This window comes from Tachypleus tridentatus, chromosome 4 (assembly GCF_004210375.1).
Source record: "Tachypleus tridentatus isolate NWPU-2018 chromosome 4, ASM421037v1, whole genome shotgun sequence".
In the NCBI taxonomy this organism is placed as follows: Eukaryota; Metazoa; Arthropoda; class Merostomata; order Xiphosura; family Limulidae; genus Tachypleus; species Tachypleus tridentatus.
In genome coordinates this window covers 31299515-31325955 of record NC_134828.1, presented here as the reverse complement: position 1 = coordinate 31325955, position 26441 = coordinate 31299515, and the positions used below count along the sequence as shown (strand labels likewise).

Below are 26441 nucleotides of genomic sequence, written 5' to 3'. Positions count from 1 at the left end.
TAATCATTTCTTCTAAATTATACAGAGGGATGAGTATTTTCATTACTACATTTCAGGATTCCTAAGAACACTTAGAGGCTGACAGGATGGTATTATGATACTATGCTGAACTGTCACTCATGGACTATTATGAGAAAAGCATAAGAAGGTCCTGTCCATCCCTGCAGATCATTCCTGCACTCTTGAACAGAGGGAGAAGTTAGGAGCCCTCCTACCTGGTACCATGGATGTTTTTTTCAGATGTTGGTAGGAGTGGCATCACAATATCCAGGAGCCTACTTGTAATACTGGTTAAGATTTGACACAGTGCTAGCTGGTTGGGTTGTACATGGTCCTTCTGTTTGATCAATATAGATTCCATATATTGTTCATGGAAGAGGGCCCACAATCTCCTCATAATTCTAAATGCAGAGTGGTCCCATCCTAAGTCCTTGTTTGAGCACTGTTGTTCCACATCCTCCTTATAATTTCAGGGGCAAGTTGAATTCACGTTGCCCATCCACTTAAGAAGTGAGGATTAGTGTTCATAATTCCAAATCAGATGAGTTTTTTTTTGTCAGTATGAGTGAGGCATACACAATCCTATCATTCTAAGCTTGGGTTGTTACCTTTTGGACTTCTTTAGGTTGAGAAGATTTGTCCACTTCAGTGTTGCTTACTTTATCATTGTGTTTCTGATGGCTTGGAACACATCACTCTATGAATACTGCTAAGTATGTGTGAGTCTATATTATATTTGTATATATAGTTTACAGTCCTATCCACCAACATGGAATATATGGAACATGGCCCTTTCATTCCATCCCTGACTAGTGCAACTTCAGCTATCTGGTTAAGGCTTAGCTTATAGTAATAACAAATCAGGTAAAGTTTCATCCACAGTACAGGAATTAAGTTTCAGGTAAAGAGCATACCTGTTCTGGGTGTAATGTGGTTCCCCCACTAGGGTGCCATTCTTCTGTTGATGCACCGATGTTCTATTTTTAAAAATATTTTGAAAAATTAAGAAGTTAAAACTAACATAATATCATAATTTAGTTTATTAACATGTTGGCTTCCATGTGGCTCATCAAAGGATCACAGTATTCCAACTAACATAATATCAGAATTTAGTTCATTAACATGTTGGCTTCCATGTGACTCATCAAAGGATCACAGTATTCCATCCTTCTGATTCATTATTTTTCCATGGCACTAAAGCTGAGGATGTTGACATCCTTCAACTGTGACTTTCTCTCATCATTCAAATATTGAACAACAAATATCAACCCTTGGCTTATGTAGATGAAGTTATATTGGACAGAGGGAAAGCAAAAGTAATAGGGAAGGATATGGATTATGAACTTAAAGAGGTTATAATTACAGGTGATTCCTTGACACAGCAATAACTGTGGAGTAATAGAGAGAAAATAGTTAGATTATGCTATCCTGGGGCATATGTGAAAGACATAACTGACAGAGCAAGAGATATAATGAAAGGGACTAGCAATTATGCAGTTTTTTGTTTTGGAACATAAGAACTCATAACATGGGGAAGAGTAAGTCAAAAGAGCTAACTAATACGTACAAGGGGTCAATAAAAGCATTTAAAGGTCATAAATTAATTGTATCATGGATAGTGGCAAAAATTAATTGTGGAGATGAAATTTTAAGTAGGTCACTAGGGCTAAATGCAGGACTGAAATTAATATGTAAGGACTAGCAGGCAAGCTAGTTATACTTGTGGGATTAGTTCAGCATAAGGAGGGAACCCTTTAGAATGGATGGTTTAGACTTGGGTCGGAAAGGGTTTGGCATCTTTATAAAGTCTACTAACTCAGCTATCAGGGAACTTTTAAACTAGGACTAGATAGTAGTGAGATCAAAGATAAACCAAATGAAACAAAATTGAGATTTAAAGAAAGTTTAACATAGGAAATCAAATAATATTTTCTTAAGGGTTTTAAAGGAGGTCAAGGACTGGATATGTGAGCTACTTGTCACAATATTTTATAATTCCTTGAATAGTGGGCAAGTATTAACATATTGAAAATTAGCTAATGTCACTTCTATCTTCAAGGGAGATAACAGAAGTTGTTCCAGTAATTATAGGCCTATTAATCTTACAACATTTATGGAAAAAATTCTGGACAGTCTAATGAAAGATACTTTGCAAAGTCATTTAACAAAGTTCAGAATTTTATCAGATAGACAATATAGTTTCACTAAGGGAAAATTTTGCCTTACAAATCTTTTTACATGCTTTGAGAAAGTTACTGAATATGTAGATGAGGGTAAGGGTGTAGATTTGATATATTTGGATTTTCAGAAAGCATTTGACAAGGTGCCACATAAAAGGTTTGTAAAGAAACTTAGCTCTGCACATGTGAGAAGGTGCACTAACAAATTGGATAGAAGAGTGGCTTGATGGAAGAGGGCAGAATATTGTTACCATTGGAGTTCATTGAAATTGGATTAATGTTGCAAGTAATGTACCTCAGGTCTTAGTCTTAGGACAATTGCTGTTTTAGGTTTATATTAATGACATAAATATTAATGATATTGTGTGTCTCCAAAGTATGTTTGCTCACTGTGTTTAAAACCCATCTGATGATCAGTGAATTTACAATTGCTGTATTAAAACATAATTCAAATGCAACTTTATGGCACCATCAAACACTTTTTTCTAAGAGTTGTTGGCCACATGAATGGAAATATCAAAGCCTTACTTTCCAGAATTATAATATTGAATCATTTATGGCTTCAGGATGTTTTTAATGGCTATGATTTTTCCATACAGTACTTCTGAAGTTTAAGTCATACATGACAGAAAGTATCAGCACATCTCATTTGTCTTTCCATTTGGCAACAGCTTTGCCATCAGTATCATCAAAGATATCACCTTTATTTTATCAGCTTTGCTGTTTTTACAGCCTTTGGGTGACCTGGGACAAATGTTTTGTAACACCTCCATAAGATGAATTTGGTAATTAGGCAGGGTCTTAGTCAAAAAGATGGATGTACAGAAAACGTCTGTAGCAGGAGTTCTTCCTTCATTCAGCTATTTCTCTGAAAGGTCTAATATGATTAGAGATGAGTTTCCATTCCATCAGTTGATCTGTTTCATTGTATGGACTGTATGAAATTCTCTTTTCCAGCATAAACACAACTAGTATATGTGCAACTACTTGAATTGCCCAACTTGTATGTTTTCTGACCATATTTGTGAACTTTTTCTAGACTATACTGTCAGTACTCAAGATGACTACACCATGGCATCATAGTTTCACCAACAACTATCAGCTCACAAGGTGTTTTAGCTCAAGTGAAATTTTTCTCCAGAATTTAATGCAGGTTCTGATTTTTCCCAGTGGATTTGTTTCAACACTCTGATTACAAGTAAAGTCTATGAAGCACAATAACAACTGAAAGAGTTTTCATCCAGTGAAGCTGGGGACAAAGTCATTATTATTAAAAAAAAAAAAATTGTACTGCTCCAGTACTCCAGTTTTTGTACATTTCATAGACCTCACGTACATGAAAATTCCTAAAAGTGTCCTCATTTCTGCAGCATTCGTGTCTCTCCAATCATTCAGCAAAGACTTTTTATGTACTTGCTTGTTCATAATTACCTGCTGGGTATTCAGGTTTGTTCGATCAACCAAGAAATTACAATTCTCATCTGTCACCATCAGGTTAAATATACCCATTAGTTTTGTTGCATTCGATTGCAAGATGTGATTCTTGGTGTACTGGTAAGTTGGAAGACTTTCTAATGTATACCATTTATTGTATGCCATATGATGTCACTGGTATGTCTTCATTGATATAATATAAGAAATTCAATATATTATGCATCAGTGATGCCTGATGTACTTGAGTCAGTGTCATGTGACTCAGAACTTATAATTGGAGAGGGTTCCTGACTTTTACTTTGGATGATTCATAATATATTCATTATGAATATTTGGTTCATTTACTTTGGATGATTCATAATATATTCTAGTTGTCATATAAACCATTTTGCACAGACATTATTTTGAAAACAAAAGAAACAACAGTTTAGGTTTTGGTATTTACCAACAGAAATAATTGGTGAGTTAAAATGTGCACTACTGGTGGGTCACTCAGCACATTCACAATGGATTTTTAAGTCAGTGCCACGAGACTCACCAGGTGGACACATAGTATAGAGTACCTCAATGAGGCCATAAAGGCCTAACGTTTTCTTCTATGACATTCATAGAAAGCTGTGTTAAGGAGAAATGTTCATAATGTATTTGGCACCACAATGATTATGATATATTATACTTTATGGCATTTAACGAACTAACTACATTTTGATGCCATGTTTATTCATGTACATTTATCATAAAGTAGTTTAATTAAATTTTGAATGCATCTCTTCAAAAGGTTGTGACATGCACACTTTGACCTATACGTAACAAGGATTAACCATTATACTTTCAACAACAATTAGCTGTCATATTTTATCATGAAGAAAACCTTCATATTTCTCTTATATCAAAATTCACTTTAATTACTTTTCTATAGACAAGTCAATAAATGCTGCAAATATAAAGTATATATTGGTTAATTAAGGTTATAGTTGTTCTTACAAGCTTGCAAGTGATTTATAAATTTGGGTTCAGTGGCAATTTGATCTTACAAGGTTCTAATGCATCTGTGGCATAAAAAAATCAAAATTATGTAGCCAACAATTTAAAATTTTGTTCAATAAAATTATTGATTATGAAGAAAAACAAAAAACGAATTCTAGATATTAATTACATGGCAAATTTAAAATTATGCAAGCCTTACCTAAAGTGAAAAACAATAGCAAAAAACACTAAGTCAAACTTTATGTTAAAGTTACATCTGGTAAAAGACTTAGACTTGTGTTTACTAAGTATGGAAATTCAGAACTTGATTATGCAGTCACTCACTGATTATACAGTTATATGTAACTATGCAAGAAACTGCTAAGGCTAAATAACTGTGTCAAACTTGGAACTCTGATCTTATTACACAAAAAATTACTTACTATTACAAACCCTCCTATAATTCCCACCAGAGATCCTGCTAGAACATCCCACCAAAAATGGCAGTAATCCGAAATTCTGGTTAAGCTACATACCAAGGTCCAAGAAAGAAATAATAGTTGCACCCATGACTTTATAAGGTGTGATCTGGAAGTATGCCGAATACGAACTTGTGCATAAAGCTAAATAAGAATAGGATGAACATGAGGTTAGTTTAAAAAGTCTGTATATTAACTTACAGGTACCACTGAAAAAGTACTTTAAAGACTGGATTGACTGCACAGATACAAGAACATTTATTTTAATTAATCATACTAACAATTTTCAATTTTGTTGAGTCAAAATACATGAAAATTAAATCCAAAGTCATGAACAAACTTTTTATATAAAAGCATAAAAAATTATATCATACACACATGGGGTTGAGTGCATTACATTAAAACAATTTCAAATACACAAATTAGCAAGTCACACAACAACCACAGCCAAAATAATTATGGAATGGTATATATTATAATATATTTTTACATTGTTTGGCCTTTTGTATCTTGTGCGATGCCACTGAAAACTGAGTGCTTTTGGGAATGTCATGTATGCAATGCAAAATACTTATACACTCAAATCATAAAAATGTTTTGTACTTAATGTGAATGAAGGAAAGGGAAAAGGATACACTTGAGACATCAGGTGAAAATCCATAAATTCAAAGATTAGTGGCAAAAGAAACTGCATGACAGAGGCAACAATATGAAATGTAATCAAGAAGGATTCATTCAATGGAAATCAAAGTTTAATGATGAACATTTGACATGTATGTGTGTACAGTAACAAACATATTCCATCTTCAGCAAGCTGTACTAAACAGGGTAGATTATTAGGTACAAATAGAAATGAAGTTTAAACATACTGTAAAACATAATTAAAATATTGAATAAAAATATGAATTAATTTGAACACGAAAGAACAGATAATGAAATAACTGTAACAATATTACATAAGAATTCAGAATAGATTTCACTGCAGTGAAGTTGTTTTATTATTTAAAGTTGGGAGTTAATTTATGACAGATAAACTTGTTTTAATTAGAAGTTCAACATTTGGTGATCCAGATGAGATGACACTGAAATTTATTATGAAGATAGAGTGGTTGTTATTTTCACTCTATGTGTGCAAATCATAAAGTCTGGTGAAGTGGACCACTTTTTACCAATTCTACTTGATATTTTCTTGTGTTTACAGGCTTGTGGGTGTAACTGGCATATAGTTTTGCCAACATAAGTGGTGTTATAACCACCACACATGCATTTATATACAATTCTAGAATGAATAGAAGTGAGTAATAGGTTTTCGGGTCTGATTTGATTTTGTATTTTGAAAGATGACTTAAATATCATTTGTAACTGAACTTGTATAATATTGTTATACTTGTTTCATTATTCTATTCTTTCTTGATTAATGGATTTTCTTTTAATTTATTCCATCTTTTTATTCTGTATTTTAATTATTTTTTTTATAAAATGTTTAAACATTATGAATGTTCGTACCTAATCATTTACGCTGTTCAGTATATCTTGCTGAAGATAGACTATGTATATTCTAAAATGTTCAAGAAACAAATGTTGTTACTGTACACAACATGTGTCAAATGTTCATTGTTGCTGCCAAAATTCTACTGGTCATCAATGTATATAACTAAGAAGAAGCTCTATATAAAAAGCAACATATTTCATATATCTACACAAATTGCTTCCATGACATATCTGTTGAACCATAAAGTAAATGAAATATATATTTATATTATTTCATATGAAGATACACTGGTCAAGTTGCCAGATACGGCATCCATGGATTTTGATATGAAAAGCCTTTGAAAAGGGGACTGAAAAACTATCATTCTTGTACACTAGATAAAATATAGAAAATCTGCAGGGAGGAATGATGTGCTTTGGACAGTGCAATAAAACCTATGCTGCAGGGCTATTATCAAGATGCAGATACAGCATGACCTAATATTGCAACATTGACTATCATGTTGAAACTCCAAAACTGTTTTAATATAAAACACTGTATCTCTGTATATTCTCATTTCTCTTCCAATTTCAGAATGTTTTGAATTAAAGGTAAACATTACAAGAGCCATAAAGAAAGAAAAAAAAAACACAATAAAGACATGATACTTAAAACCTTTTTTTTTTCATTCATGAAACTCTTTAGTGTGAAAAAGGTAGTTTTTGAAAACAGTCAAATAAAGATAACATATGATTAATATCACCCAATTTAATATTTTGGAGAAACATGCATGTATAAACAAACATTCCATGCAAATTAAGATAGTTATGTAACTTACTAATATATCAAAAACTGAAAGTGAATTATTACACTTACACTGACAAACACTAATGTGTAGAAAGAAAGTGATGTATGGCCTGATGGAAAAGATTTGTGGATATCCACTTGTACTAGCCAATAAGGGCCCTTATTGGTACATTTGTATTCAGTAATAATCCTGGAGAAAAAACACCACATTAATAATGCCAAATTTAATTACTTCATTAAAAACAACCATAACCTTTCCATACAATTATTAATTAATCATCTAAGTAACATAAAAAAAAATGATTTGTGAGAAACAGTATAAAATAGTACAATTTGACAAGTTAAATAAAAAGGTTGATTATTCCTAAGAGTTGTGTGAAATATAATTTTGTTTCACTACTTGATTATCATGTACTTCTGATTTTGCTGTTGAAGTGTAACGAAGGAAGGAGATCATGGTGTAATAGTCAAGCAGTCTTTAAAGCTATCCAAGAAATGTGCTGCTGCTAGTGATACAGTAAATAGAATTTTAGATTGTACCTACAAAAATAATGGGTGTAAGTCTGAAGAGGTTATAATCCCATTGTACAGGTCACTGGTTATGGCTACATTTGGAATACTGAGTTCAGTCTTGGACTACTTACCTTAACAAAAACATTGAAGTGTTGGAAAATGGTTCAGAGAAGGGTTACTACAATGGTGCCTGGGATAGAGAGGTTGACACATGAGGAGAAGCTAAATCTCTTGAATTGCTTTCTCTTTGAAAAAGAAGAGTTGTGGGGGATTTAATTGAGGTGTTTAATAAAAGTGATAGTGTTGATGCAGCATCTTTTATCACATTTAACAGTGAGAACAGCAAGACTAGGAGACACAAGTATAAATTTTGGAAGAGATGAGTAATCATCAGCTTAAGACAGTTTCATTTCTCCAACAGGGTGGTTGGCCTTTGGAATGGGTTACCTTTGGATGATGTAGAGACAGTAAATTTAAGTGAGTTTAGGAACACGCTATGTAAATATACGAATGACAAGGGTTGTCTTTAAGATAGATTTTTTTTCTACTTTATTTATTTTTTCAACATTTTAATTTAATTTAGAGAACAGAAGATGGATCAATAAGTCCCATGTTGTTCCAAAACATTATGTCATGTCATTATAATGCCCCCAAAGCTGAAAGGGTGAGTGTATTTGTTGATGGGAATTTGAACCAGTGACCCACAAATTGTGGAATTTGTATGTTTTATGCTTGAGACAAGTTTTTACAATTACACTTTATTCATTGAAGGATAATTTTTTTTTTACATTGTTCATTATATTGCTGAAAAAATACTCTTAGTAGACTTAGAGAGCCACACAAATTCTTTACAAACTTGAACTGTATAAGTCTAGCATATACATAGCAACATTTAAAAAATGTTTAAGCTGCCAGCAAAAAGACCATATACATAAATATATCTATCTGTCTCGTACAAAAACCTTCAGTCATGCATGAACAGTAATAAATGTATTTAAATTAGCGTAGCAACACTGTTCCATTGCTTTTTTGTCTAAAGCAGAAGCCCAGCTTTAGGAAGAATATATAACATAACAAATGAGAAAACACTTTAAAAATTTAGGTTTACATATATTAAAAACACTTTAATGTATGACAACATTAAAGTAAGCTGTGATATTTTTATCAGTTTGAGCATGGGGCATTCTACATGCTGCACTTTACAATTCTAGTGACTAAATGTCGAAAACCATAAAATGTATGAGTATATATACATACACATGTACAGCTCAGATGTCAAATGTGGTATAAACCATTCCCAACAAACCTAAGCTGCCAATAGAGTGTACTGACTATGTTCATTGTTAAATAAAAAACACACTTCTCTTACATGCATGTACAAACATGCTATTGCTTAATACATTACCCTTGAGAACAGTTGATGTTTGACCAGTCGGGTTTACATGTTTGCAGGAAATGAGGTCTGAGTTCACCAACTAATGTCTTCATAAGCTCTGTAATAAACAGCACATACACAAAGCCTAACAGGAAGTTTCCCAACACTGTTAGCCACTGTTTGTAGCAATGTTGAAAATGAGTCCTGATTGTGATGGGATGATTATAAGCTGCTTCTGTTACAAAAAACTTGTTCAAAAAAGGACAGACATTTATTAATATTTAATTACACTTGGATCACAAAAACATTTCTTATTTTAACTAGTTGTATGCATGTAATTGAACTTGTATACATAATATAAGAAAAAAGACAAATACTCACTAGATGAAGAGCTGCTGAGAAAGCATGTAACAAATTCATTTATTGATGTACAAAACAATGTATAGTATATGTGACACAATAACCACAGTAATAATACATACCATACAACAGTATGGATATACATTGGGTGTGATGAAAACATTACATAATGGCCAGATGAACAACTATTTCCATTAATGATAAATGACAAAGGGATTCCAGAAGCAATCTCGAATACCATCTATGTATCTATAATGATTAACTTCACTCAATCTGACTACGTGACATCAAGTCACTGATGTGCAACACTGCCACAGTGCTACAGAACTTGCTCTTAGACAAACTTCAATGTAGAGAAGTACTCACAAGAACAAGTTTGGATACATTTTGGGAGTTCCTCCTTTATCAAATCCAAGTACATCTAAGGAATTTCTTTAAGTTTGAAAACTAGATTATTTCTGCACTTGGTCAAACAAACAGTTGGTGTTCCAAAAACAGAAGCTTATAGTTGTCAACACCTACACAGAAAGTGACCAAGGCTTCTGTGCACATGGAGGTGTTAAACAACCAGCAGACATCAAGTGTTCCAACATGGTTTCAGAAAATTGAATTATTACAGCATTCCTATACTTCACAAATGAAAATGACTCAGGAATGATCTCTGGCAGTTAATACAAGCTGAGTTTTAAAATGTGGATCCAATATACAGGAAGCCATTTTAGCATCAGTTTCTCAGCAAAGAATAACCACATTGTTTACTATTCTTTTGGCTGTTGCAAAATGGCGGTGAAAAGTTTTAAACTTCTCATTCATTCAAGGTCTAAAACTAACACTTTAACTTGAGATATTGTTTTATAATGTTCATGAGTATCTAAATATGTCTACAACTCTTTACAGCCAAAGAGTATGTCTAAAAACATACTTTTTTATTGTTATTTTACACTGTCTTCTATCAGAGAACAGAACAGGTTTAAGTCATATCTCAAAATTGGATCAAACTGTAATAGAACAAAAAAACATACAGACCTGATCATATCTAGCCATTTGATAACTTAAATACAATTTCTATAACAGCTCAGAACTTGAGTTTTAAGACATAAGAACTGAAAAACAGTTGTTACTGTTTTTGGATGCCTACAAAATTATTTCAGATGTCATTTTTACAACTTAAGATATTATAAAATATCTTATAATTATATATACATATCATAGTGGCATTAATATTACGTTGGCATACAATTACATTGTTTACAACTAAAACTCAAACGTGTAAAATTTATCATTTATTCCTGTTAGCTAAAGAAAGAGAGAAAAAAATACCAAAAGAGCAGGCCCGAAAACAAGAGATCCAAACAACATTGCACCAGTAATAGTGTCTCCTTCAAATGGATGTTGAATTAAAACATCTTTGCATGAAAATCCTATATGTTTTGGTGGAATTATACCCACGAGAGTCAAGCAACTGAATATAAAGGCTGCAAAAGAAAAGAAAAATTATCTTATTATGACAGAACTCAGAAAAGATTAAGTTAATCATGGGTTATGAAATAAAAACTATGCTGGAACATTAAACATTTTTTGTGACAATACAAATTAAGTTTTGATATCTTTAATATGTGTATTAAACCAATTTACTATCACATCCCAAGAATATTGCAGGTGCTTATTTGAGTATGTATACAATACTGAACAAAAGTATGTTATCTTAAATATATTTAAGTAATTAAACAATGAGTTAAAATATACATACACCAGAGCTAAAAGATTAACTCGCTTATCCAAGAGCATTATACAGTGATTAGTCACATAATCCACTGATCAAACTTATAATTAAATGAGTTAATGTCATGAAAATAATCCACTAATTCAGGGGTTCCCAAACTTTGCCAACTGATGGACCCCCTTCAAAAATAATTTTTATTGTGTAACTTGTGTATATGTATTTTACTACCATTACAGCTTGATTCTAGTTTTCAATAAAGAACAATGTAGAGAGATTTTAAAATGTAAAATTAAAAAATATACATATTGCACCTTACTTTAATGTCAAGAATGATAACACTTTGTTGAAACAATATTACAAATTTATGGGTCAACATCAGACAGATTCAAACAAAATCAGGATCCACAATTATCTTATTTCTATACTTTGATTTTATATGCATCAATCCAACTGGAAATCAAATGTCTTTTGTTTTGTGACTGACATGCAAAGATGCAAAAATTTACATAATTCAATTTATGTTAATTACAATTATTAATCTGGTATCTGTATACATAACTATATTAGTTTTCTAATGTCTTAGCATTTTATTTTAATCATTACCCATTCAGTAAATGGTAATTTCATAAATCTGATGTATTACTGCAGGCCCCCTAGGGGGCCATGGACCACAGTTTGGGAACCTCTGCACCAATGGATATTAGTGTTTTTTATTATTATCGTTTTGAATTCTTCCAACTGTTCAAATAATCAAAATATTGCCATTATGGTTTCAAATTATCATTTTAAATTAATTAAAGATTACTTAATCTAATCAATTAGTGACAAAAGTCATGAAAATAACACAAAATATGTTTTCAATTGTTACTATTTTTTATTATTCCAACTATTCAAGTTGAATGTAATCAATTAATTAATTAGCAAAATCCACAACCTGCTCAGCTCTAAGCACACACACACACAAACAAACAAGTAAATGGGTTTTATCCTTGTAGCTACAATAAGATAATTGGATTGGGTGTTTGTCTTCTTGGATTTTGAAACCACCCTGTTAATTCATAAAGTATCAACTAAATATCCTTCTGTAAGCCAAAGAGTTTTCATTATACCATTCACTCTAAAAGTTATCCTAAAGCTGTTGACATAGGACTAATAGGTGGGACTAAAGTCATTATTTATAATGAAAAATTAACTAAACACAAGCTTCAAGAAGACCAAACATCAACCAAGTACTGAACAATAACCCACAATGAAGATGTGTGACTACCTTTGTCAATGATAACTGATTACTTACAAAGTATACACACAGAAAGAAGAGTAAATATATATTAATGTAATTATATTATGTTAACATATGGTAGGTTTTGATAATCTGTCATATATAGAAATTTTGTGCTAATTAAGGCACTACTGCTATACGATTACAGAAGAGTTAACTAATTCACAACAATAAAAGCTGTGGGAAGACAAAAGTCATTAGGTTTTTTGACAAATTTAACATGACCTGTGGAAAAAAAAAGAAACACATGTTACTCAAAAGCACACTTAATAATTTACGTGAATGAAATAACATTCAATAATATTACTTCAAATCATACTGTTTTTCCAGATACAGGGTCACCAGTAAAATATTGGGAAATTTTGTTTTTCCTTATGGAGTGACACTGTAACAATACTGAAATAGCCTAAACTAATTACAACAACACTTTTTACATATCCAAAAGCCTCCCAGTAGCACAGATGTCTGTTTGCAGACTTATAATACTAGAAACCAGGTTTTATATCAGTGGTAGGCAGAGCACATACAGCCCATTGTGTTTAATTATGAACAAACAGCTTATTAAATGATCTGATGTTTATTGCACTGCATTTTAAAGCCGCTGACAAACAGAAGCTTGTGTAAAAACTCATTATTTTAAAATAACAATTAAAGCACAATTCTAACAACTGTTTAAAATTAATCAAAAGTATTTTTTAAACAATGAACATTACACAAGTGCCTAAGAATTTTGAAAAGTTTTAGTTAAAAATAATGATGAGTAAAAAAATGTGCTTAAGATGTCTTGAATTTGAACCTAGTTAAAACAAATTTAATTTTTCTTACAGCTAGGAAGGTCTTCAAACCTCTATTCTTACAGCTACCTAATGTCAAGTTAGGCACATTGAGCCATGTGATTTCTCAAGCAATTTTCTGAGTAAACTTTGAAGAAGTTCTGTATAAAGATGAAGTATACAAGCAACACTCACTTTGAAATACATAGAAACATAAAACTTAATACTTTTACTGTTTCTGATCAGAACAATCCCAGGTAGCTCTGAGTTACTGAAGATGTCAGAAACCTCAGACCATTATGACAAACTTTCTATTGTGAGTATTTTTGTAAGAAACTATTGGAAAACAGGCAAACAGATCCCAATGTTAAAAAAGGGGGTATGTATTATATTTGGTTTGAGAAAACGTATTGAAAGAAATATTGGATAAGTGATATTAATTAGAGAAAATAAACCACATCAATAAAAACTGGAAAATAATGAAAAGTGTGGTAATATTTATTTGCATGTTCGTTTTTATTCCAAAATAGGCAAATAAAGGCCTGTATCAAGGTATTTTTCTAACTTTTCACTTTCACAGAAAGAAAGGTACTGACTAAAAACAACAATGACAACTCAAAGCGGAATAGATGGGATGGGGCGTGCCTCGAATAATAAAAGTTAGGCCCAAATATAATTGTTCCACCCCGGTATTTTACTAAGAACAATATTTTATTTATTCTTTCTTTTCTATGCAGTCAACCAAAACGTAGTGCCTACACTTCTATGTGAAATTTTAAATATGTTAGCAATTGTTTATGTACCTGTATAAAGTGTATACTACAGGGTGTTCGGAAAGTCACTGTGCACTTATATATGCTCTTCAAAAAAAGAAACGCAAAAGGGATATTTTTTTTATTTTAAAGAGAAATATATGTAACAACGTTACAAGCACAGAGTATGTGATGTTACATGTGTTAAGACACTGACTGTCAGACCAAAATGACAATAAAAGTTGTGCACTTTGAAAACGGAGGAAAACAACGGATTTTTCTCCAAAACACATTCGTGTCCAATAAATTTGTTTGAGAGATCTGCATGTTCTGCAAGTGCAACATGTGCAAAATCCCTATAAAAGAGATGGGTTCTCGGTTTCCATAGCTCAGTGTTAAGCCACCGACACGCAATACAGTTACGCCAAGACTGACTGAAGCAAAACGTAACAACGCCATTGGTCGCTTGGAAGCAGGCGAATCTCGATCAGATGTTGCCAGAGCTGTGAATGTCCACCCAAGCACCATCACAAGGCTATGGAATCGTCACCAACAACATGGATCAACTCGTAATCCGTCCACGATCTGGCAGACCTCGTGTGACCACGCCCGCACAAGATCGCTACATCCGGTTACGTCACCTTTGGGATAGGACCACCACTGCGACGTCTACTGCCTCAACCATACCAGGGCTGCGTAAGATTTCCGATCAGACCGTACGCAACCGTCGACAAGATTCTTAGGCCCCATGTGCAACTCATCATGGTGAACGTCAACGACGTTTTTCAACATGACAACGCCCGTCCTCACACAGCCCGACTCACCACTGTCTTCTTGAGACACCACAACATCAACGTTCTTCCCTGGCCCTCCAGATCACCAGATTTAAACCCCATCGAACATCTTTGGGACGAGTTGGACCGACGTCTGCGACGGCGACAACCTCAACCGCAGATTCTACCTCAGCTTGCAGCAGCTTTACAGGCTGAGTGGACAGGATGTGATTCGTCATCTCATCGCTTCCATGGGCAGGAGATGCCAAGCAGTTATTGATGCTCACGGGGAGCATACTCGTTATTGACGTTGAGTGACGTAAAACTTCAACTAGTGAGCGTGGACTTCGCCTTTGCAGACTTTGGATGTTCAGCAGTGAATGTGAAAAGTTTCACACATGTCATACAGAACTACCCGAAATAAACTTGTTAACAATATGTCTCAAATTTTGCCTTTTGCGTTTCTTTTTTGGAAGAGTATATTTATAAACAGACATGTTTCAATATAGAATACAGGAGGTAAATGTGAATGACAATTATAAACAATGTTGCAAGTGACCCCCGTTGGCATCAATACAGGCCTGGATCCTTCTTATTTTGTTTATAAACACCGCTATCAGTTGTTGACTTGAAACAGACTGAATGAATGCTGTTATCGCTGCTTTCAAAACTGCACAGTGACTTTCCGAACACCCTGTAGTTATTACATGTATAACTTATGACTTCGTATTTTTATTGTTTCTGTATGTAGAGTCTACTTATTATGGCGTGAAGGTATTAAATAATATATTAAAGTTGTTCTTTTTATTCATTTACAATATCCCCTGCCCCCAATGTTTGATACGTTCCGACTTGCGTACAAATTGCAACTGACCTCCCTCATAGATTAGTTTAGATCGTAATTTACCGTTTAGTTGCAACCTGGGTTATTTTCGGAATTACAACAAATATCTGGGTTACCGTGAAACGTACATGGTTAAATGAAAACGTTCCCCGTCTTTTACATAAATAACCAAAAACAGAGTATACAGTACACAACCAAAATATAACACTAACTAGTATCATTATGGTAACTGGACGATTTAGGGGTAAATATGTCTTAGTTAAAATGATATATATATAAATTACATTCAACTCGATTATATCCCACATGATGCAGTTACACGCCTGATTTGGTGAAGTAAAATACTACAACTCCATAATTTAACGTTATTCATCACTCCTGACGACACAGTAAGTATAGATATTAAAATTAAACCGTCGACGTTGAATGACAATCAAACGAAGAAGTTTGGTACATCATCACAGACATTAAAACAGACTTTCAAATTATAGATCAAATGTCGCCGTTACCTTAATAATATCCAAGTGCTTTGTTGTGTTGCGGCTGATGTAATTTGGTTCGATTACGTATATAAAAAATATTAAAAGACATATAATTTGTCATAAATTAAAACTGAAAACGAAACTCTACCAACTAATGCATTCTCGCCGCGGAATTTTTATTATTATTGGCGTTAGGAACACCAAACGTCACTTCCTTAGTTGATTTTTTTATTTATTTATTATGATTACGTAGAGGGTTATATAAAAAATAGAAAAAAAAATCTGCCTCGCACTGCCAAGAGTGAATGTTTAATCCTATATTTCGACGTATTGTGGATAATTTTATTATACACTTCATAACAGCAGTTTTTTTTTCTCAAATAATTTCTTATCATACTTTGTTTGTTTGTTTTGGAATTTCGCACAAAGCTACTCGAGGGCTATCCGCACTAGCCGTCTCTAATTTAGCAGTGTAAGACTAGAGGGAAGGCAGCTAGTCATCATCACCCACCGCCAACTCTTGGGCTACTCTTTTACCAACGAATAGTGGGATTGACGGTTACATTACAACGCCCCCACGGCTGGGAGGGCGAGCATGTTTGGCCCGACCGGGATGCGAACCCGCGACCCTCAGATTACGAGTCGCACGCCTTAACACACTTGGCCATGCCGGACCTCTTATCATACTAACATCATAACCCACCAACACATGTTAATATATAGGAATTAGGGTTATATTAGATTCAACTCCTCTCGTTCAAACTCTGAGTGGCAAGTCTAAAGCCTTACAACACTAACAATCAGACTTCGATATCCGTAAAGGACATAGCGCAGACAGCCCATTGTGTAGTATGTTTGTGCTTATCAAGAAACAAACAAAACTATTCCCCCTACATTACTCCATAAAAAGGACATAGCTCAGACAGCCCATTGTGTAGTATGTTTGTGCTTATCAAGAAACAAACAAAACTATTCCCCCTACATTACTCCATAAAAAGGACATAGCTCAGACAGCCCATTGTGTAGTATGTTTGTGCTTATCAATAAACAAACAAAACTATTCCCCCTACATTACTCCATAAAAAGTACCAATAGCACATGCCAAATGTAGTGAAAGTGAATTTAGTGATTCGTTAGTTATAAGCAGACATACACCACATACACTAACTTTTGTCGAATAATATTACCTAACATATTCGTGAATTTGCTGAAAAAGCTATGATTCACAATTTCCTGTGTTATGACAGCATTTCCGTTTTCAATCCGGAAATAAGTCATGGATACTGATCTGCACAATGGTTGTTTATTTCGTGTTTATATGTTAAATGTATTCAAGTTCTAAACCTTTGTTAAAGTTTTCAATATACTGGTCCACTTGGCATTGTAGTTATTTCACGCAACAAATTAGGCACGTCAGAAGAATTTATAGAGTGCTTATTTAACCTAGGCATAATCCGTATTATTGTTAACGTACCATGAGCCTGAGGACAAACAATAAGGAAATTTTATGCGAAAAACCAACATCCTGTGATAAATCATGTTACACCCCCACCCTTTTTTTTTTTAATAGCTTCCTAAAATAATCACACATACTAGAGGGAAACTGTTTGTTTTGAATTTCGCACAAAGCTACTCGAGGGCTATCTGTGCTAGCCGTCCCTAATTTAGCAGTGTAAGACGAGAGGAAAGCAGTTAGTCACATCACCACCCACCGCTAACTCTTGGGCTACTCTTTTACCAACGAATAATGGGATTGACCGTCACATTATAATGCCCCCACGGCTGAAAGGGCGAGCATGTTTGGCGCGACGGGGATGCAAACCCGCGACCCTCAGATTACGAGTCACACGCCTAAACACGCTTGGCCATGCCAGGCCTAGAGGGAAACATTCAGAGCATTATAACACGGCAAGAAAGAGTAGTTTAAAAGGTTAATTTGATAAGTTTGTTTGTTTCTTTTTTAATTTCGCGCATTGCTACACGAGGGTTGTCTGCGTTAACCGACCCTAATTTAGTAGTGTAAGACTAGATGGTTTGTTTGTTTTGAATTTCGCGCAAACTACACGAGGGCTATCTGCGCTAGCCGTCCCTAATTTAGCAATGGAAGACCAGAGGGAAGGCAGCTAGTCGTCACCACCCACCAACAACTCTTGGACTTCTCTTTTACCAACGAATAGTGGGATTTACCGTCACATTATAACGCCCCCACGGCTGAAAGAGCGAACATGTTTGGTGTGACGGAGATTCGAACCCGCGACCCTCGCATTACGACTCGAACGTTTTAACCCACCTGGCCATGCAATCATTGAGATAACTCGTTAATATTGAGAATGATGCATGACAGGGAGAGTTTGGTTGATTGTTTTATCGCTGGCACACTGAAGGACGATAGGAAAAAGGCGAACGTTCGAACATTATTATTATTTCTTAAAGAACAAAAAGCCTACGACAAATCCGCTTGAAAGCATGCGAAATTCTAGTACAATGACGCAAGGAGACACACGTCACATATAACTTCAAATAGAGAATTAATTTAAATCAGTCATTGTTTCCATTAAATCAGAGGATACATGTAGACAGATAAAAATAAGGCATAGGGAATTAACTAATAGCCTCAGTTCAATATAGACAATTGAATCGTGTGTTTAGGGCAAAAAATAAAATTACGAACTACAACCTTTTTAGTTTCTGTGGTATTTTCAAGTCAACGTTATTTCCTCAAATGTGTTATGTGGATCCATTTTTTACCTGAAGGATTAATGGGATAGGCCCGGCATGGCCAGGTGGTTGAGGCGCCGACTCGTAATCCGAGGGTCGTGGGTTCGAATCTCCGTCACACCAAACATGCGAGCCCTTCCAGCCGTGGGACGTTATAATGTGACGGTCAATCATACTATTCCTTGGTAAAAGAGTAGCCAAAGAGTTGTCCTGTCAATGGGTGGTGATGACTGCCTGCCTTCCCTCTAGTCTTATACTGCTAATAAATTAGAGGCGGCTAGCGCAAATAGCCCTCGTGTAGCTTTGCGCGAAATTCAAAAGCCAAACCAATTCACAGGATAAATTACGCAGTGAAGATGAATTTCTAAACTGATACCTTTAGCTAATAAGTAAATAAATTAGACAGGATATAAAACTACAATAAAGACAAAATACAATGTGCATATTTGTATTTTGGTACTGTACTAGTCATTGATGAACAGATTTTCTCTTTCAAGACATTTTTTTGTAATGTGCATATTTGTATTTTGGTACTGTACTAGTCATTGATGAACAGATTTTCTCTTTCAAGACATTTTTTTATTAACCAACTTATTACAACTTTCCTGTGGTTAGGGTTACATTTCAACGTTTCCTACTTCATGAGAAATGTCGAACCAACACAAAATGACTAGTGCTATCTACGTGACTGGTCACTGCAATTAGAAATATGGAGGCCATAACCTTCAAACATCATCTGCTATAACATTGAAGGACACTTGTAATCTGTATTACTGCAAAACGTGCAGCGTTACACTAATATCCACAAGCAGAACAGGTATCTCTGGAGAATAACAAAGAAACAAAACCAGCTAAAATAAAGTAAACTTAATGGTTTTTAGAACTACATGATATGCAGGAGAAAAAAAAGCATGGATTTAGAAAATGTATACTTTAGAACAAGAAGGTAAAGGATGTATGGCATATCTGCATACCACAACTTCATACAAATATGTATTATGTTCCCATCAGTTACCACTTGAATAATCAAGAATGAACATTACTCATAAATCATCAATACAAATTAAACTTTTGTTATGGAAGGCTTCCCCCGGTGGGATAGTAGTAAGTCTGCAAGCTTACAACGCTAAAATCCATGGTTAAAACCCTCGCAGTGGATACAGTAAATAGATTAATATGGCTTTGTTCTAAAAACAAATAAAGCTATAGAGAGGAAACATATGCCCACCTATAGAAACAATATTTTACGTAAACAAGAATATTCTACGAGCTTATGAATTAGAGCAGTGGTTCTTATCCTTTTTCATCGTCTTACCCCCTGAAACTCTCCAGGGTATTACCGTGACCCCTATAATAATTTTTGTAATGGTGAACTTTGAGTAAAGGTAGAATAAAACAAAACTGTATAAAGATCCTACTTTATTGAAAATGTTACAAATAAATGTCCTTGAGAAATGCTACAAGTGATAAACAAATGTAAAATTCATGGAATTACTGAACATCATACAAAACTTACTTATTCACTCAGTATGAGGGTTAATATATATAATGACAAAATATACTAAATACGATGGAAACATTGATATTTAAATTTTAAGTTTGATGTATTAATATTATATAGTTAAAAAATTAGGCAATTCAAAACGTTGTAATATATTAAAATTTGTACTCAAAATTAGACAGGTGGTTGCGCAACAAGCATCTCGACGCGGTTCAACTGCCGCACTTCAGCGTGTTTCTCATTGGTGGACAGTTACAGGCACTTGCCACAAAAACTACAAACTGCTCGGTGATTTCCCCAATAATTCTCAAACCTTCCGTGACCCCCGAGAAACTACAAACGACCCCCCAGGTTAAGAACCACTGAATTAGAGCAAGACAGAATATGTAATAGCTTGTCAACACGAACAATATATCTACTCTTTTCAACATTAGAAGGCCTTTTGTTCAATACCTCAACAGATCATGTAAAATACAACAAACATAGTAGTGGTTCAGATGCTATTTGTGTCATAATTATTTCTACGGGGTGAACTAGATTAAGTAAGTTAACTCTGACCAAGTTATTCAAGTAATTTACTGACAAGTTCTTAACGATAACGACTGATAACATTTTGTCTTCCGCTTGATCAGTGTTAAGACTGAAGACTTATATCTCAAAAAAACAGGTTTTAATACTCGTTGTGGGCATAGCACAAATATCTATTACGTAGTTTTTATGCTTAACAAAATAAACTTATATATAACATAAAATATCAGTTTCCTTTCTTGTTGAATTAGCTTTGGCGTCATTCAGAAAAACTGGCTCACCAGCTAGCTCGTCTTGTTTCCAAAGCAGGTCAAGTACCAACAGCGTCAAAAACTACATTTTGGTGTCACAAAAGTAACAAATTAGAGGACGTTTATATAGTTTTTATGTTAACATAATTTTTCAGGGTGTTTGTATAAATTTTCTTTTGTACATACTTGCATCGTACACTTGATGATCACCTTCCACTGAACTTATGAATTAATCAACCCATTTTCGTTTCTCCGTAAGCCTTCCCATTAACCAATTCATTTAAAATCGTGCGTATAGTGATTAAGTCTAATGTTTCTTACTTAAAATGAAAGTCAGATTTACCCATAGCGACTAGCGCTATCCACGTGACTGGTCAATTTCAATTAAGATGGGGAGATCGCAATCTCGAAGTATCATCTTGCCTACCATAAAAAAAACTACTGTCGACATTTTTGCACAACCTCCAGCATTACAATAATACTCTCCATGGGCATAACAGGTATTATATCTAGGTAATAACAAAGAAACAAAGATAGCTAGAGTGTAGTCAATTTTAATGACTTTCTGGATCATATGTTATGCAAAAACTGCATATATTGGGAATAAACGACAAACATTGAGCCATTTTACATTAACATAAGACTGTAGAAACATATATATTTGTGGTTAATCATTACATCTCCTACTATTTTTACTCTCTTTATTTTTGTCTGTAGGCATCAGGTATATTAAGTTTAAAAAAGCCCTTAAAGTCCCATATTTCACTCGAACAAGTTTACATGAATAATAAAAGCTGATAAGAAAAAACATTATTCCAATACTGTTAACTTCGCCTCTATTAACAGATTATTTAAAACTTTTTTCACGCATAGAAAAACATAAATTAGTTACAGAAGATATTAAAATTCACATACTTTCCTACATAATAAGGTGGGGTTATGGGGTTCGTGATATGAAAGTCCCACTCCTCTTTCGAATGTTAATTATTGTAAGACGATCAAAAGTTTCAGGATTGGAGTTGGGGAGCATATTTAGAAAGCTTCGGTGGACTCATCAGATAGTCTTTGTTTGTTTTTCTAATTTCGCGCAAAGTTACATTTGGGCTATCTGCGCTAGCCGACCCTAATTTAGCAGTATAAGACTAGAGAAAACGCGAGCAGTCATCACCACCCATCGACAGGGCTACTCTTTTACCAACGAATAGTGGAATTGAACGTAACATTATAACGCCCCCACGGCTGAAAGGACGAACATGTTTGATGTGACGGGAATTCGTACCCGCGACCCTCGGATTACGAGTCGAGTGTCTTAACCACCTGGCCATGCCGGGCCCAGCAGATAGCCCAATGTGGCTTTGCTATAAGAAAACACATACAGACACGTTTAGAAAGAAATAATTACTGTCTCACAGTTCTAATGAAGTCTGTTCGTAATTGAATATTTATGAGATGAACATGCCAAGATCCACCAAAATCAAGATACAGGAACAAAAAATATCAGGTACACATCACAATTTCAGCAAATCATAAATGTATTTTGATAAAATTACAATAGCAGCACATGCTGTATGTCTTTATAACTTTGAGATATTTATCAATTTAGTAAAATCATAAAATAAACACACGTGAACTCACTACAGAGTTAATTCGCTTATTTTCGTACAATATTTTATGGGTCTAGAAACTTTGCTTCAAAGACAAAAATACATATATACAAAATCGACTCCTTCACTCGGGAACTTGAAACAATCATGTGATGTAGAAAAGGTTGCAAAGTGAGTTTGTTTGGCTAGGCTTAATAATAATATAACTTGCAGTAACTATGTAAGTGAAATATGTAAAAGTGGTAGTGCTACAACACCCCCAGTCCCTACACCTCTGAAACTGACTACTTCATGGGTCTCCAAACCTTTTCATACAAAGGCCGGGAGGTAGATCTTTATAGGCTTCGCGGGCCGTGGTAAAATTAAGTAGGAATGCATACATGATCAGAATACAAAAATCAATCATTTGTTTCTCATAACAGCACATATAGAAAATAGTTAAGATGCAAAGTCGTCTTTTTTTTAGCATTAGTAATAAACATAAATCTGGTGCTTTTCAGATGAAATTACACTTCATTGAGATTCAAAGATAGTGTTCCCTATCATCTAAAGTGATTGCAAATGCTCATCAGACAAGGTTGATTTGTAACTAGATTTCACGTACTTCATCTTTCAAAATGTCTTCACAGAAATGGGTTGTGACAAAAACTGAAATGAATCCACAAGTAAAGTTTTTTTAAATGAACATATTGATCATTTGGAAGCAATTTATAGAAAGAACCCTATAAGTTTCCCTTCTTTGTATTTGTACTTCAACATGTCGTTAGATTGATAATCAATCACTTCCACTTGAATTTCGAGTGGCAGTTCATCAATAACACAATCAAATGGGTTTTGGAAGATCCTTATTTCTGTTTTATTTGCATCAAGACCAGAAAAACGTTCCTTAAAGTGCAGTTTCAGGTTAGAAAGGATATATTGTACAAACCTGCGGGCCCGGCATGGCCAGGTGGGTTAAGACACTCGACTCATAATCTGAGGATCACGGGTTCCAATCCCCGTCGCACCAAACATGCTCGTCCTTTCAGCCGTGGGGGCGTTATAATTTTACAGTCAATCCCACTATTCGTTGGTAAAAATAGTAGCCCAAGAGTTGGCGGTGAGTGGTGATGACTAGCTGCCTTCCTTTTTTTTGGCTTACACTGTTAAATTAGGGACGGTTAGCGCAGATAGCCCTCGTGTAGATTTGTGCGAAATTCCAAAACAAGGCGAATTGTATTTAGTTTTGAATCTACCAGACAGTTACAACATTAGTTTGTTTTATACGGATATAATACAAAAATAATTTTAAAAAGTAAGTGGAATTATGAGCACCAACAAGCAGATAAACAAGATGGGAATGAGCCACCCATTCTACCCCTTCCTGCTTTCTGAGGGTCGCGGGTTCGAATCCCCGTCGCACCAAACATGGTCGCCCTTTCAGATGTGGGGGCGTAATAATGTTACGGTCAATCTAACTATTCGTTGGTAAAAGAGTAGCCTAAGAGTTGGAGGTAGGTGGTGATGACTAGCTGCCTTCCCACTAATCTTGCACTTCTAGATTAGGGACGACTAGCGTAGATAGCCCTCGTGTGGCTTTGCGCGAAATTCAAAACGAACAAAAAATAACCGACATGATTAACTCGGTGAGAAATGAGAATACATATATCTGTCCATGGTAAGATTCAATGTAAACAAGACGTTTTTAGCTGTTCAGTTTTGTTGTTGTTGTTTAGTCTTGAGGTAACGTAGGGCGAACCACTAGGTCACGATCTGATCAGTTAGTGATATAATATGGAAGGTCGACTTCTCGGGGTTAAGACGTAAGAGTCGTGTCTTTTACTATAATACTTGTGCTTACAGTGTTTTTTTTTTCTTTCTGTTATAAAACTTAAATTGTGAAAATTTTAGGAAATGGATATTTCAATATGTCAGCAATCAAATTAGATTATTTGTATAAAGACTGAACTGAGTGATGAAACATGATAAAATTAGCGTGTTGTTGGTTATTAACTTAAGAAACACAGTCAGTATTCCACACATTTAATTTTTAGTTTTATAATCTCAGGTAAAAAAGCATTTTACAACAGTTTAAAATACGAGATTTAAATAATAGTGTAGGCGTGAAACAGCACTAAATATGGAATGTTTAAATTCAAACTCATGGCTATTTATTAGCAGTAAGGTGCGTTTGTAATTATACGCCACCAGAACGTTAACAGCACCCAGTGAATTTTGTATTAACTAATGGCTCCTTGGAAAATTGTCCCTTTACGTATAAGTAGCATATAAATCACTGAAGTTATCGATAATCTATTTTAAAATACACTTATCAAGATACACTGTGAATGATACTGATTTTTACTGCGATACGGTCTGATGTTTTTATTTTGTTTTTCAAACAGGAAACATAGGTCAAAGAACAATTCACCCTTATATGGGCGCTCAATCAGCAAGGAATATTTTAATTTAGTGAAGTGAAACCACACTTTGGACTTCATGACGCGAAGGTCGTCCTCACGTGGTAATATGGAAAACTTAAAATTTGTAAAAATAAAATAAAATAAATTAACGTTCAGATTTTTAATGCTTAACAAATTTCACTCGTAACATTTACGTTTATATTATACGACATTGTTTATTATCACAAATGTGATACAATAAAATAAACCGTAATAAACAATACGTTTGGTTCGTTGGCTAACCAAGGTCAGGCCAAGTTAAGCACGTGCCTGAGTGACATGTTTGTTGCAGTGAGGGTGATACAAAGTATGAAAAAGGGGCGTAATAATGAACGACCTGACGGAGTCCCATGTTATGATGGAATTAAATATATTATTTACTTCGTGATAATGTGTGTGTGCTACCCTACCCCCAGCTAATATGTAAGTTACTTGAAATTTTTCTTTTAATTCAGTTTGGACACACAAAAGGCAGTTGAACTAGTCATATCTAACTTTCCCGATTCTGTCTGTGCTCGGGGCCTCCTTCATTAATTGGCAGTTAACCGTGTTTTCAGGAACGATTGCTTATGGCATTCCTGAGTATGAGGCTGTCTTTTCTGTTGGCGAATGAGAAAGGGGACCGGGACTTCTTCGCTCTAATCACACTGAACAAAGGTTACGTGCATGATAAACGTTTCGAGAGCAGCCTGGCTTGACGACAGGTTGTTGTATTAATACTCAAAGCCAGATGCTTCCCTGTAATTTAATTTTAGTTGAGTAAGGTTTGCTCCAATTTTATGGAAAGATGTTATATATCGATTGCTTATGATTGCTTATATATTTTATTATAATTTTAATTTTCAATCTTGCTGTTCGAGACCTTGAAAGTGTAACAAATTTTCACTTTATTTTGTAAATTTATTCTATTTTAGTATATGGAATTACTTACACTAGAATAGTGAGAGACAGATCACCTAGGTTTCACTTCATCTCTCTGTCCGTTGCAAATTCAACACAATCAATTTGGGTATTTCATCCTTGTGTTGTTAAAGTGAGCTTGTAAAATATACCAGTCTGTATATTTGAGACAGCCGAGGAAAATAACCTATCTAGTATATACAGCTTTTCTCCAGTGACTCAGTGGTAAGGCTGAAGGCTAATAACGCTAAAAATCGGGTATCGAAGCCTATGGTAGGCAAAGCAAA

The 26441-nt window shown here is 34.4% G+C and overlaps 1 protein-coding gene across 2 annotated transcripts in view; it reads right to left on the bottom strand.

The window, feature by feature from the left end:
• The window catches only part of LOC143248796 (phospholipid phosphatase 2-like), a 48324-nt gene that overhangs the window by 7346 nt on the left and 14537 nt on the right, over window positions 1-26441 (bottom strand). The window contains exons 2-5 of one of the 2 annotated variants that reach the window (XM_076497533.1): window positions 10906-11060; window positions 9256-9473; window positions 7407-7527; window positions 5024-5203 (exon numbers count right to left, since the gene is read on the bottom strand). In XM_076497533.1, the coding sequence (XP_076353648.1) occupies window positions 5024-5203; window positions 7407-7527; window positions 9256-9473; window positions 10906-11060 (674 nt within the window). The remainder of the gene's footprint in view (window positions 1-5023; window positions 5204-7406; window positions 7528-9255; window positions 9474-10905; window positions 11061-26441) is intronic. The other variant, XM_076497535.1, reaches the window with a different exon arrangement.